Source organism: Schistocerca piceifrons, chromosome 1 (genome assembly GCF_021461385.2).
Source record: "Schistocerca piceifrons isolate TAMUIC-IGC-003096 chromosome 1, iqSchPice1.1, whole genome shotgun sequence".
NCBI classification, from domain to species: domain Eukaryota; kingdom Metazoa; phylum Arthropoda; class Insecta; order Orthoptera; family Acrididae; genus Schistocerca; species Schistocerca piceifrons.
Window position 1 is genome coordinate 887540015 of NC_060138.1, and position 14840 is coordinate 887554854.

Sequence of the window (14840 nt, forward strand, 5' to 3'; positions counted from 1 at the left end):
CTCCTTACCTCTGCTGGAAGCAGACCTACCTCTGTTTCAAGAGTTTCAAGAATTGTTTTAACTCTTGAGGGAAGGAACTGGTCTTCAATTTTGGACTGCAACGTTGTTTTCAACTTACTAATACAATCAGCCACTTCAAATATAGTGACTAAATGTCCTTCAACTTTTTAAAATGCTTCATGAAATGATGAAGCCTGACTGTGAACAAAGTATAGCCATACTTCAGACAAAGGGTTTTGAAAGAAATTTTGAAGTAACACTGGACCCTTTTTTTCATATTGGAAGTATAATTTTAGTGGTTTAAACATTTTGATGACTCGCTCAACAGCAGGCAACAGTGCTAACCATCTTGTCTGAGCATAACCCAAAATCATTGCAAAATCTGTATCAACAAAGTTGCAAAAGTCCTTCAGAGTTTCAACTCTCACAGTGTATGATTTTAAATACAGAAATATTTTGGAAACTACCATTTCTATATCTACAGGCAAAATATCAGTAGCTGCTCGAACAGTATTATGCAGTATATGAGCAGCACAACCAACCCCTATCAGTCTATGACCGTGTTCCACTTGTAGTTTAGTAAAAACATTATTCTGACCTTTTCTTTCAGCACCTCCAAAATTGCAATTAGTGTTATCAGCACACAGTCCAACAACTTTTTCTTCAAGGCTGTTTTTTCTGAGGCAGTCTGTTAAATAGCCACTCACAATAGTAGATGTTTCCCCAGGCAACGATTTTAACTGTAATAATCGTACTTTTACACCAGTTTTGTACTCAAAATATCTGACGAGGATAGGAAAGACCTTATTCTCTTTGCAATTAGATGCATCAGTCAGAAGTGTTCGTCTGTTCGAGTTACTTTGTATTTCGTCTGCATGTTTGCCATAAAACCTCCTCTGCCTCTTCCATGGATATCAGAAAATATGCAGATTTCTTCCTTCTTCTGTTCAAGTTATGGTTAGAACCATTTCAACCACGCAAATACGTTCGAGTGTGACTTTTTCCCAGTTGCCGTGGTCTCTGACTGCCCATTAGTTGTTCGAGCTGTGGCCAACACGTGTTTGCACAGTAGAAACAGTTTGATAACGGTTTCGACAATTTGTCGTACCCTCTTGACAAATAATTTCCCACCATAACTAAAACTAATAATAAAATATACTGATACAGGTGAAATGAATGTCTGATTCAGGACAAATTGGGTCATGATTGTTAATTTCGGGACAAACAGATGTCCCGAATTACCTTTGAAAAAATTCGGTACAGACACACAGAAATTGGGACTGTCCCGAAAAAAACGGGACGGATGGTCATCTTACCTTTTCCTAGACCTCTCCAGTCATTTTCCTTCACACCTCTTCCTTTCTCTTCAATCCTTCTGCCTGAAGAAGGAGCCAGTGGTTCCAAAAGATTGCCTAATTACTACCCTCTTTTATGTGTGTGTTCTGCTGCTGCTTGGTGAGTACATTTTTTATCCATCCAATTAAATTACTTTGTCAAAAATTGATTGTTTTCATTGTTATATTAGTCCATGTGGTCATCATTTCGGTTATGTACCCCTCTTGTCAGTCTTTGTTGTCTGTCTTGTTCAAATTGCCGTCTGTTTTCTATCTCGTGTGGTAATCTGTTCCTTTATTTATCTATATCACCAAGATTAATCAACACTTTGCCCATACATCTTTTCTAGTACTGATTTCTTTGGATGTTGATGGGTCCATTTTTTTATTGCATATGACAAGTCCATTGTTGTTTACGAATTTCCATGTAACAACTTACGGTTCACTGCACTGCATGGCCTTCTGCCGATCGTCTTTCACCAATTTATTCACAAATTTGATAGCTATTGTCTTTCCCACCCTCCACTTATCATGTTTATATGTAAAACTTTCACATTTTTGTGCAATGGTTTTCGGCAAACCACTCTGATTGACTTTTAAGTAGTTTACATTTTCTCACTTTCTATTTATCCAGTTTTCAAATATTTTGTCTGTTTTCACTACTTTCGCAATCAATTTCTTTTCCCCTTTTTGCCAATCATTTTTCTCATATCATCTAGACCACCCACTCATTCTTAACCATTTTCTGTGTCACGCTTTTTTCTAATTTTCCCAAATTGTTTCCTTCCTTTTCTTCCGTTTTCCTGTCTTTTGCACCTTCTGGTTATTTATTTATTTATTATTATTATTTGTCTTTTTTTGCATGATTTCTAGCTGTACAAACTGTTCTCTCTTGCCATGATGAATCCCATCTCATATTGCATGCTTTCTTTTTGAAAACATGCTTTTGCACTATAAAAATAATGTCCCACATTCTATTTCCTGAAACCTGCTTGTCCTTTGGAGTTACTCCAAAAGGCCTAACACTTAAAGTCCCTGTTTCTGATGTAATGCCACTCTACACCAGGCTCTTTTACAGCTTCAAACACAGCAAACTGTTGCTCTTACCCAGCTAATCTGTAACTAATACCCCTCATCAGCCAATTTCCACTTCACCAGACTTCTCTCTTTCTACAAAATCCTGCAGCTTTCTGCCCCTTATGTGTCCTTGGATAGTATCCAACTTCAAACTGCAACAATGTGCCAAACTTCATCTCAAAAAGGTATCCCACCTTCACCTAAACTACCTGAACAGTAGTGTTTCCCTCCCTGTCCCTCCACAGCTCCCTAAAAAGCCACACCAACCACCATCACTCCTTGGCCAATCTCTTTAACATCCCATAGCCTTCACCACCGCCTCCCAGACCAAGAATAACCCATAATCACAAGAACCAGTCACAACAGTACAGTGTTCTTCACCTCTCATCTAAAGCGTTCTCCCCTCCTGATTATTTGTGTTATCTATGGATCTTCTTTTCAGCCCTAAACCTGCATTGATCATGCTGCTTTGATGAAGGACCTACTCTATTGACAAGTACTATCAATTGGAAATATTATTTTGCAACTCAATCCCAAAACCTTTCCAACAGAAACCTGACATTGAACTCAGCCCTGAACAGTTCAGACCACAATCCCAACTTGATCCACCACCACTACTCCAAAATCATCCCTTCCAAGCCTTCCAAGAATTCCTCACATCCAGTATTGCTTCAAAACCCTTCCTCAGGTCCTTACAACATGACCCTAACCTGTCCTTTGCAAAACTAAAGGCTTTGCATTCCCTAAAAACTGATGGCTCCATCATTATCCTCCCAGAAAAGGTTCTTCCACTACAGTACTTGACCAAAAGGAGTATATTACTGAGGGTCTACGCCAGCAGTCTGACACCTCTACATACAGCGTCTGCCATCAGGACCCCACCCCTGTGATTCAAACTGACCTGCAGTTCCTCCTTAAACCTCAGGCTCCTCACAAGGACTAACACCTCAAATCATAGAAGTTCTCACCCCTCCCAAACCACCCACCCACATCTTTTACCTTCTCCCTGAGATCCACACACACAATCATCCTGGCTGTCCTATAGTTGCTGGCTTCAAAGCACCCATCAAATGTATATCTGCCTTAGTTTACTAGCACCTGCAACCCATAGTACTCCTCTCCTATATCAAAGATACCAAACATTTCTTAGATCATCTGAAATCTGAACCCGTCCCACTCCCACCACACACCTTGCTTGTCACCACTGATGCCACCTCCCTCTATACAACATCTCCCACATACATGGTCTGTCTGCTGTTGAACATTTCCTTAGTCAGCACTCACCTGATTCTAAACCTATGACATCCTCACCTTAATCAACTTTATACTTCCCAACAACTCCTTCACCTTTGAGGGGCAGACTTACAAACAGTTCAGGGGTACAGCCATGGAAACCAGGATGGCTCCTTCCTAAGACAACTATTTTGTAGGTCACGTGGAGGGGACTTTCCTGGGATCCAAGTCTTGAGCCCCAGGTTTTGTTTAGATACGCTGATGACATCTTTACCATATAGATTCATGATGAGACTGACCTTTTAATATTCCTCATATCTCTGAATACCTTCTCCCAAATAAATTTCACTTGGTCCTATTCTGAATCCCAAGACACTTTCCTTTACATTGATCTCATCCTTACCAAAGGCCAGCTACACCCTTCCGTCCATATTTAACATACCACCAAACAACAATACTTACATTTTGACCAATGCTATCCTTTCCATGTCAAACGTTCCATCCCATACAGCCTTGGCATTTGAGGCAAACATATTTATTTGGATGCAGACTCTTTACTACAATACACTACCATTCTCACCTCAGCCTTCACTGCACATAATTACCCCACCAGCCTAGTTCAAAAGATGATTTCCCAGGCCATCACATCCAATACCGGTACTCTGCACCCTCCAAAAACAGCTTCAGAGCACACCACTGGTGACTCAGTATTATCCTTGTCTGGAAAGTACAGGGTGTTTCAAAAAGAATATACATATAACGAAGTATTATTTTGTCCAAACTATCAATCGCTGCATCTTGGCTCGGCTATTGGAGTAATGAATACATAGTGTCAGTTGTCTTCCGTTTAGCTTGGTAACCGTCATATGTTTAAAATGGTTACTCCGCAGCAGTAATCATTTTGTGTTCTCGAGTTTGTGAAGTGCAATTCTGTGATTACAGTGCAAAGATATTTCAGATTGAGGTACCAAACTGATACTCCAAATGGTTCGAACATTCGCAGATGGTATTGACAGTTTTTAGATAGAGGATGTGTATGTAAAGGAAAGAGTCCTGGCTGCCCTCATGCTCCTGAAGAAAATGTTGCGCGAATTCAAACTGCTTTCCAACATAGCCCTTCAAAATCAACTCATCATGCCAGTTGGGAGTTACAACTGCCTACAACAACAGTTTGGTGTGTTTTGAGATGTCCGTTGGTTATGAAGCCATACAAGTTACAGCTGTTTCAAGCTCTGCGTCCTGATAACAAATGCAAACATGTGGCATTTTGTAATGAGATTCTTGATGCTATTGACAATGATAACACTAAAAAATATGGCTTCCCAGCCATTGACCTTCTTGTGCGAACGCACAAGCTATGCCCAAACTCGTACGGGACTTGGTAGATAAATCTGCCTCGAGTAATGAATATGATGGGCAAACATCTATTAGGCGCACTACGAATGTAGTGGTGTGGACATGTTGGGAATGTGGATCTCACGGGGAGCGTGCAAGGGATAAGTCCCTGCAGATGCACTATCCTCTGTGCCCACAGTGGCTCAGATGGAGAGAGCGTCTGCCATGTAAGCAGGAGATCCCGGGTTCGAGTCCCGGTCGGGGCACACATTTTCAACATGTCCCCAACGAAGTACATAAACGCCTGTCTGCAGCTAGGTTGTCCATTTAATTATCATTTCAATGATAACACTTCCGCACAATGCATTGTGTTAAAGATGAAGTGACTTTCCATGTTAGTGGTCAGGTAAACAAACACAATGTTCGAATTTGGGGCCTACAGAACCCACATGCACCCACTGAACTTGTACGAGATTTGCCAAAAGTCAATGTTTTTTCTGGAATATCCCAATAATCTGTTTACAGCCCATTCTTCTTTGATGGAAACATGATTAATGCTCAGCAGTATCTCACTATGTTACATAACAGGTTGTTTCTGAGGCTGCATGAAGACAACTTCATTATTCATCAAGATGGGTCACAGCCTTATTGGAGTCGCCAAGTGCGTGAATATCTGAATGAAACTCTACCAAACCTTTGGATTGGTCATCTAGGAGCTAGCGACTTAGTATGTATCAGCTGGGCTCCATAGTCATCGGATTTGACACACTCTTACTTCTTCCTGAGGGATTTCATTAAAGACAATGTTCATGTACCACCACTCCCACAGAACCTGGAAGACTTGAAGAACCGGATCCATACTGCCATAACATCAGTGATGAAGGGTATCCTAGCCCGAGTATGGGAGGAATTTGAGTATCAATGTTACATTGTTCGTGTCACTGACAGAGGACACATTGAATATCTGTAATCTGAACTTGAGAGGTTCGTAAATATGTGTGTAAAGTTTCATATTCATATGTCTTAAAGTTTAATAAATACATTAATTCAAAATATGTATATTCTTTTTGAAACATCCTGTATTAATCAGTTGCTTTGATAGGGCCATGATTTCCTAAAACCCTGCCCTGAAATGAGACTTATTCTGTCTTGGCCTTTTACATTGACATGACTCCCACCAAATTATCAATTAGGATAAATGGGCACAGGCAGTGAGTATATACTGGCAACACCCAATATCCTGTTGCAGAGCATGATCTACAACATGATAACTGTGACCACAAGCATCATCTGGATTCTTCTCCCAGACACCCTTTTCTCAGAACTCTGCAGGTTGGAATTAGCACTACAGCATGTCCTTGGTTCTTGCCACTCACCTGCCCTTAATTGATATTAATTTCGTCTGTTCTCAGCATTTCTTCACAGTAACTACTCTTTTCTTCACACCATTTTAGTTTTCTGCATCTTTTATTGTCTTACCTTTCTATTTTTCACTGCCCCTCCCACATCTGTTATGTGCAATGCACTTAGCTTTTCACTCCTATTAACTCCTGCATGATGTTTAAGCAGTAATATCTGTCTTGCATATTACCCTGTCTTCCACCTTTAAGTTCTCAGGTTTTCAAATCTCAACCGATGCAGTCCCCAACAATCAGTCTTCCCTCCTCATCCCATGCGGTACGTTACTTCTGACCCGCAGTTCTGGGTGACTTTCCCAAAATCTACCCCTTTTCCTACACCTCTCCAGACCATTTCCTTCACCCCTCTTCCTTTCCCTTCAACCCATCTGCCTGAAGAAGGAGCCGGTGGCTCTGAAAGCTTCCCTAATTATAATCCTCTTTTATGCGTGCATTCTGCCGCCACTTGGTGAGTAGACTTTTTATCTATCCAATTAATTTACACCCAGGCATTTGGATGACTTGGCCTATACCAATAGTAACTCACTGATATTATAGTCATAGGATAGTATGTTTCTTTAGTGAAGTGCACAGTTTTTCATTTTTAAACATTTAAAGCAGTTTACCAATATTTGCACTGGTTTGAAATCTTATCAAGATATGATTGAATATTTAAGCAGCTTCTTTCAGACAGTACTTCATTGTAAATAATGTCATGATCGTCCAAATTTATGAGGTTATTATTCATATTGTCTGAAAGGTCATTAATATACAACATGAACAACAAGGATCCCAAAACACTTCTCTGGGGGACAGCTGAAGTTACTTCTACATCTCATATGACTATCCAAGGAAGATAAAATGCTGCATCTTCCATACCATAAAGTTCTCAATCCAGTCACAAATTTCATTTGAGACACCATATGATCATATTTCTGACAATAAGATAGGTGTGGTACTGAGCCAAGTACTTTTGGGTAATAAAGAACTGCAGTATCTACCTGAATGGCCTTAATCCAAAGCTTTCAGTATGTCACATGAGCAAAGTGCAAGTTTAGATTCACATGATCAATGTTTTCAGAGTCTGTGCTGTTTGGCACAGAGGATGATGTTGACGATGATGATGATGTTTGGATTGTCGGGCACTCAACTGCATGGTTATCAGCGCCCCTACAAATTCCCAACCTTTACTAAGTCCATTATCACCACTTGCATGAATGATGATGAAATAATGAGGACAACACAAACACCCTGTCATCTTGAGGCAGGCACAGAGGAGGTCATTCTGTTGGAGGTACCTTATTATGTTTGAGCTCGGAATATCTTCTAAGATTCTACAACCAATTGATGTCAAGGATACTGGACAGTAGTTTTGTGCATCACTTCCACTTCCCTTCTTGTAGACTGATATGACTTGTGCTTTTTTCCAAGAACTGGGCACAGTTTCTTGTTGGAGGAATCTTAGTTAGAACAGGGGCTTACTCAGCCACAAATTCAGTATAGAATCTGACAGGGATTCTATCAGGTCATGGAGCTTTGATCAATTTTAGTGACTTCAGCTGTTCTTCAACACCACTGACACTCATGCTTATTCCACTCATCTTTTTAGTGGTATGAGGATTAAATCTGGTAATTTTCCCGTATTTTCCTGCATAAATGAACATTTGAAAATAGAGTTAAGCATTTCAGCTTTTGCTTCTCTACCCTCAATTTCAGTTCCTGTCTCATTCGCTACAGACTGGACACTAACTTTGGTGCCAGTAATAGCCTTACATTTGACCAGAATTCCTTTGGGTTTTATGGAAGATCATGGGACAATACTCTGCTACACTAGTTATTGAAGGCTTCATGCACATCTTTCTTGACAGCCAACTGTGTTTCATTCAGTGTCTCTCTTTCTATAGTCCTATGCTTTGTTTTACACCTATTCTACAATAGTCTCTGTGTCTTTAGTACACAGTGACTGTGTGCCATGGAGATTCCCTCCAGTTATGAACTGTTCTGTTGGGTACGTATCTATCCAGTGCATAGTCCGTTATTCTTTTAAACTTGACCCATAGTTCCTCTACATGCTCCTGCCCTGTGCTGAGGTTTCATGTTGATCGTGGAGATATGGCACAACTGATTTTTTTATCTAGTTTACTGAACATATATATCTTTTTGCTTGTTTTAGTTCTCCTTTGTACTATGGTAATCACTGTTGCCACAACCAAGTCATGTTCAGTGAAACCAGTTTTGAAGTGGATATCCTCAAAGAGGTCAGGTCTGTTTGGTGCCATTAGATCCAATATATTTCCGTCATGAGCGGGGTTCTGAACTATCTGTTCTAGGTAGTTTTCAGAGAAGGCATTTAGTAACGTTTCACAGGATGCCATATCATGCCCACCACTAACGAAACTGTAATTTTCCCAATTGATTGTTGGATGACTATAAAGTCACCATCAATGATTACACTATGATTTGGTAACTTAAGTACAAGTGAACTGAAGTTTTACCAAAAGTTTTAGGTAGTATGAGGAGATGAGTACTGGCTGATAGAAGGAACACAAGAGCAACACCTCTGAGAATCTTGAAGTGAGACCCACATGGTAAAATTATTATTAGGCAAATGTGTTTTGTGGCTTGTCCTTTACTGAGGTGAAAGTAGCCTATCGGTCAGGAAAGTACCACTGTAAAACATTTGTTTGTGCACACATGCATGTACTCACAATACTGCCCCCTCTCATCCTTCCCACTGAACACACACACACACACACACACACACACACACACACAGACACAGAGAGAGAGAGAGAGAGAGAGAGAGAGAGAGAGAGACATGTGCATAGAAGCAAAGGCTGCTCTGCCACTGAGTTTGTATGAAACACCTTTATTGTGAAATAACATGCTTACACATTTTTTCTAATGTTTACACAGATATAATTAGAAGCTGTTAATATTTTTCACTTGCACTATTAATTAATGGAACATGTATGGCAAACATTCATAGTTCATCTTGTGGCTGTTTCATTTTAAGCTGTATTTGTGGTTCTTGGATACCAAGAGAGTCCCAGAACTCACGATTTCCAAGATCAGCACTTGAATCTGGAATAATACTTTTGCTGCTTGATATTCTGATGAAAGGAATGTTCTTGGAATCATGCTTAACAGTTGGCCATTTCAGATTCTTCACTGGGGCTGGATTTCTGTTAAGAGAGGTAACAAATTTAAAAAATGAGCTATCAAACATATACTGTTTTTATAAAGTATGCAGTCCTTAGCATATAAATTACACTCTATTTTAGAAAAATAAGAAAATAAAAATTACAAAACAAATGTTAGTTTCCATATGATATACAGATATCAGTATGCACTATATTAATTATGTATATGCTGTCAGACAGGATTTACACAGACAGGACATACTGCCTACACTGCCTTCACGGAACACAGTGTAGCAATAGTGTAAATGAAACTCTTTTATTATGCATCTCAGACTTTGATTATGAAAATGTATCATAGCTGGTATTGACTTCTCAGAATGTCACCATCAGATGACCTGTCTAAAGAGAAATAAAAAGATGAATACTGAAATACTAGGGTAAAAATTACAAAGTCAAACAAACTTCTATTCACAGCTACACAGATTTGAATATGTTACAAAGTACAACTGAACAATCTAGGAGAGACCCTAAAACTGTAAACATGTGTGTGATCTGATTGTTTGAATTAAAGTACACAGTTAATAGTGCAATAGAATAAGTTGTAAGGTCAGTATTGCATCACATGGTCCTATGTTTCTCTGAAAATTAACCTGATCTTTCCCAAGGTTGGCTTCCCACAGTTTTCCCAGTTGTCAGAATATAACTCATGTTACTACTTGCAACCATGATTTATTAATCTGATGGTTTAGTAATATTGATAGCTGTCAGCAAAAGCCATTTTCAAAATTGGAATTATTAGATTCTTTGTGAAGTTCGAGCGTATTTTGCCTGTCTTGTATACCTTGCATACTAATTGGAGTAGTTTTGTCATGGATGGCTCTCTCAAGTATCTCAATAATTTTCTGGGGAAATGTTATCTCCTCCAGGGACCTGGTTTTGACTTTGGTATTTCAGTGCATATCTCTCATCCCATCTTCATCTACTTTCTCTTCCCTGTGCATAACATTGGCTTCAAGTTTGTTTCCACTGCATTGACTCTCTATATATTCCTTCCACCTTTCTTACTTTCATCAGCTAGCCACTTGAGCTCTGAGCTCTTGCTATTCATACAGCTGCTCCTCTTTTCTCCAACAGTTTCTTTAATTTTTCTAGAGGTGGCATCTATCTTAACAATTGTCATGGATGTTTCTACACTTTTCCATATGTCTTATAGCTATTTCTACTTTGCACTTCCTCTCAATATCATTTTTCAGATGCCTACATTTCCTTTTGCCTGCTTCACTTGCTGTGTTTTTGTATTTCCTTCTGTGATCAGTTAAATACAATATCTTGCAGATTATTTACAACAAACTTAGAGAGAGAATAAATATACAAATTTATTAAGTCTGTGATTGTTCTCATCCTGATGTTGAGATAAACTGTGAAATCTGTCAGTCAAACACCACAAATGTGCCACTCACATTTTGGGTGCTGTATAGATTTCTGAATGATGGTAGCATCTTAATAGGTCATCTTACAGTAGACAGCAAACTTGTGTTTCACAATAAAATTCCGTTGACCATGCAAATATATTGTTATTTTGCTTCATCAGCTTTGACAAATTAATTGTTGTCTTCAAAAGATTACAGAATTAGGGATGTTATAAATCTTTAGTGTATAAAATGCATGTTTGACTGTCAGCTGCTTTCATTTTAAACCCAAATGTCAGCTGGTTTCAATCAAGGACCATCTTCAAGGATAAGGGTTAAAATGGTTCAAGCCACTATTTCACATTTGTCATTGCTTAAATAATGTGTAGAGCATGTCATATACTGATATTCATGACATGCTCTATACAGTATTTAAGTAATGAGAAATGTAATATTGTGGCATGAACCATTTTAACCCTTATTCGTGAAGATGGTCCTTGACTGAAACCCATTGATGCTAAGGTTTATATTAAAAGCAGCTGATGGGCATGCATTTTATACATTACTTGACAGCTGTTGATAGTCACCTTCCAAAAACGTATAAATCTTTAGACCTTGGCTACACATATACGTAAAGTCCAAAAATGTACATATTGTATGTGACTATTGTAAACATATATTGACAGAATAATAATTTACAGTAATGGAGTCATATCCATGTGTATGTCAAGCTGTTGTGTCAGCATGTGAAAAGTTTACTAAGGTACGTTAGGAAGAAATATGCTCCTTTTGTCAGAAAATTTCCAGGACATGCTTTCTTAAAAATAAAAGATTTCACGCACCAAGTAATGATCCTAACTCCTATCAAGGTAATCTCCTTGGCTATCCATAAACAGATGCCAATGTTTCTGGAGGTCTGGGAGCAAGCAGAGAAATTTTCAGCTGTGATGGTTGTAACCTCATTTGTCACAGCCCATTGGATGTCTGCAATATCTCAATGAAGCTTTCCTTCCAGTCGCATTTTCACTCGCAAAAACAAGAAAAACTCACAAGATGAGAGGCTAGGCAAATGTGGTGGATATGGGATGGCAACAAAAGAATGTCTGGTCAGATACCGGTGCTCAGTAACAGATAAAGCAGTGTGGGGTCTTGCATTGTCATGCAATAAGAAAAAGTCCTGAGGATGCACAAATCAGGACAGTGACACTGCACTGCCAGTCACAAACATTTCAAGTCTTTGATGTAAAGTGTTTGGTTCACTGTTCAATCTGGAGGAATATACTTATGAGGACCTAATCTTTTACCCTCAAAGAATGTGGTCAAAATTGTCTTTGTTCTCAAAGGTTGTCATTTGACTTTTTTTGAGACTTGGGATCCAGGACTCCGCCATTCAGCACTTTGACACTTTGAGGGAGAGTCATACTGGTAGCTTTCAACTTTCATCCCCAACAATAATCTTTTACAGAAATGAGAGATTATGTCTGGCTCTATCCAGTAGTTCAGCAGAACTTCTTTGTCTTTCCTCTTTCTATTTGTCGGTTAGTGTGTGAGGAGCGAGTTTTGGATTAAGTTTCTATTTCCCTAAATCTTCTTGTAAAATCCTATGACATAAATCATAATCGAAAATAACTTCTTCTGATATCACATGCACAGTTACATAACAGTCTTCTTGCAGTAACTGGCTTAAGCACTGCAGGCTTGCATCAGTATGTGCTGTGACTGGTTACCAGCTCTGTGATCATCTTTCACTGAGAATCTCTGCCTTCATGAAACCATTTGTGCCATTCAAAAACATGACTTCTTGAAAGTTCCTCAGCTGCATATGCTTGCTGAGTCACTATCCATATTTCACTAGAGATTTTCCTGAGCTTAATGTAGATCTTAATGTTCATTCTTTGCTAACAATCATCAGCCATTGTGTCATCTTAACTAATGTGCTGAACAGGCTAAGCACAGCCCTGCCACCTAGTGAGTTTGCATGAAAACATGGCCAAGGTCATTTAAAAGATGCACACATACCAGGTAACATAAAAAAACGTTTGTTCTTTTTTATTATTGCAAACTCAGAAAAAAACCTGTCCTGGAACTTTTCTGACAAAGGGAGTATAATACATCTGAGAAAAACAGGGCACATATTTCTAATATTTCTAGGGAATGGGCTAATTTCCACATTTTATAAGAGATGCTATTCAATCAAAATAGAGTCTGTTTTTTAATGCAAGTTGATCAAAATCCTCTAAAGCAGTCAACACAGTTTCTTTTAAAGAACAGTGCCTTCTGCAAAATCTCATTCATAAATATGTGCCATTTATGAAGAAATGTGTGTCTTTCTTGATTAATAATGAGCTTTAAGAACTATATATTAAGGAAGGCTCTGTTAACTGTAAAGCTAATCTGTCACATTCAAAACTTAGTAAATTATTACATGCCACACAATTTGACATTATTTTAAGAGGCATTTATGAGTGGTTAATTGTAGAGCAAGAGCTGATCATTCAATTACACCATGAAAAACTTAAAGCTTGAACATGCTCCAAAAGTCATTGTTATAAAAAGAAACTGATTTACTGTTCTCCTTGCTTTCCTTTCTATGAGTGTGTTATTAACAATATGGACATGTCCTTCGTAACATTAGCAAGGACCCCACTACTAACTTCACCAAATAGCTTAAAGAGGCTTTTGATTTCAGTAATTCTCTCTTTCCTCCCAAAGACTGTGTTAGATTACAAAGCATAAATCCTAAGACACCAACTTTATGTTTGCAAGTTAAGATTCATAATAATATTTGGCCTATTCATCCAATCATTAATGGAATTGGTAGCCTGGTGTCCAAGAAATTACTGGTCATTTTCATGAAATACTATACATACACAACATCATTCTCTGTGAAAAATAGGAGAGGATTATTAACTCCTTAAAAAATGTCACTTTTCATCCTGGCCATATACTTGCATCATTTGATATTACACATTCTACCCCAATATTCCTGTAGACAAAACAACCCATATTATTGAAAACAATTTCAGTATGTACAAGAAATTGAATTCAAATTAAATTAAAGAATTTATATGATTTTTAAGAATCATTCTAAAGTGCAAATACTTCAGTTCCAATGGTCAGCTACAAAGACCTTGCTATGGGGAAGTGCCTTGCTGGATTTCTAGCAGCCATCTTCATTAGTAAATTTGAAATACATTTTTTTAATTCCCAACTCATCTAGACAATAGCATTTCTTTCTATGGAAAATATGTTGATGATACCATCAATCTATTAAAAGGAGATGTGAAGGGCATTAAATTACTTACTTAGTCACTGAACTGTTTTCACACTAAAATTGAATTTATGTATGAAATAGAAAATCAGCATAATGAAGTTAGTTTCCTGGACCAGAAAAAATGTTTAGTAGGTGGTAAAATTAACTTCAACATTTACAGGAAACCTCCACAATGGATAACATCATAATACCTCTTCTTGCTAACTCTTTAAGTGCTATTTGGCATTCTTTCACACAATGATCAACTGTATTATTGAGGTTCCCCTAGCCCCCTCTACTATTTTTACTCAAGATTTGTACAAAAACTTTATAAAAATAAAACTAACGAGAATATATATTCCTCTACACTCAATAAAATGGCCTTATTGCCAAGAAATACACTACAATCTTTCTCTTCACCTTTCTTTGTGCCATGGTTGCCCATACAAGACTAGGTTCTGACATTACATATACCTCATGAACACTATAAAATTCATGCCAGCCAAGCAATACAGAAAGTAATACTCTTGTGGTATGTCTCGTTGGCAGAAATGGTAACATTTGGTGTAAGCAGAGACAGACAGTGTCATCAAGGACTGACAGACTGCAGCATCTTAACTCAATGTAAATTAGCAGAATAAATATTATAATTAAAAAGA

General features: G+C 38.2%; 1 protein-coding gene across 1 annotated transcript in view; it reads right to left on the reverse strand.

Annotated features, from left to right (window-relative positions):
- Positions 1-9229: 9229 nt before the first annotated feature.
- The window catches only part of LOC124716843 (venom carboxylesterase-6-like), a 221237-nt gene continuing 215626 nt past the window's right edge, over positions 9230-14840 (reverse strand). Inside the window, exon 10 of the mRNA XM_047243399.1 lies at positions 9230-9561. Coding sequence (XP_047099355.1) covers positions 9360-9561 — 202 coding nt within the window. The 3' untranslated portion in view covers positions 9230-9359. The remainder of the gene's footprint in view (positions 9562-14840) is intronic.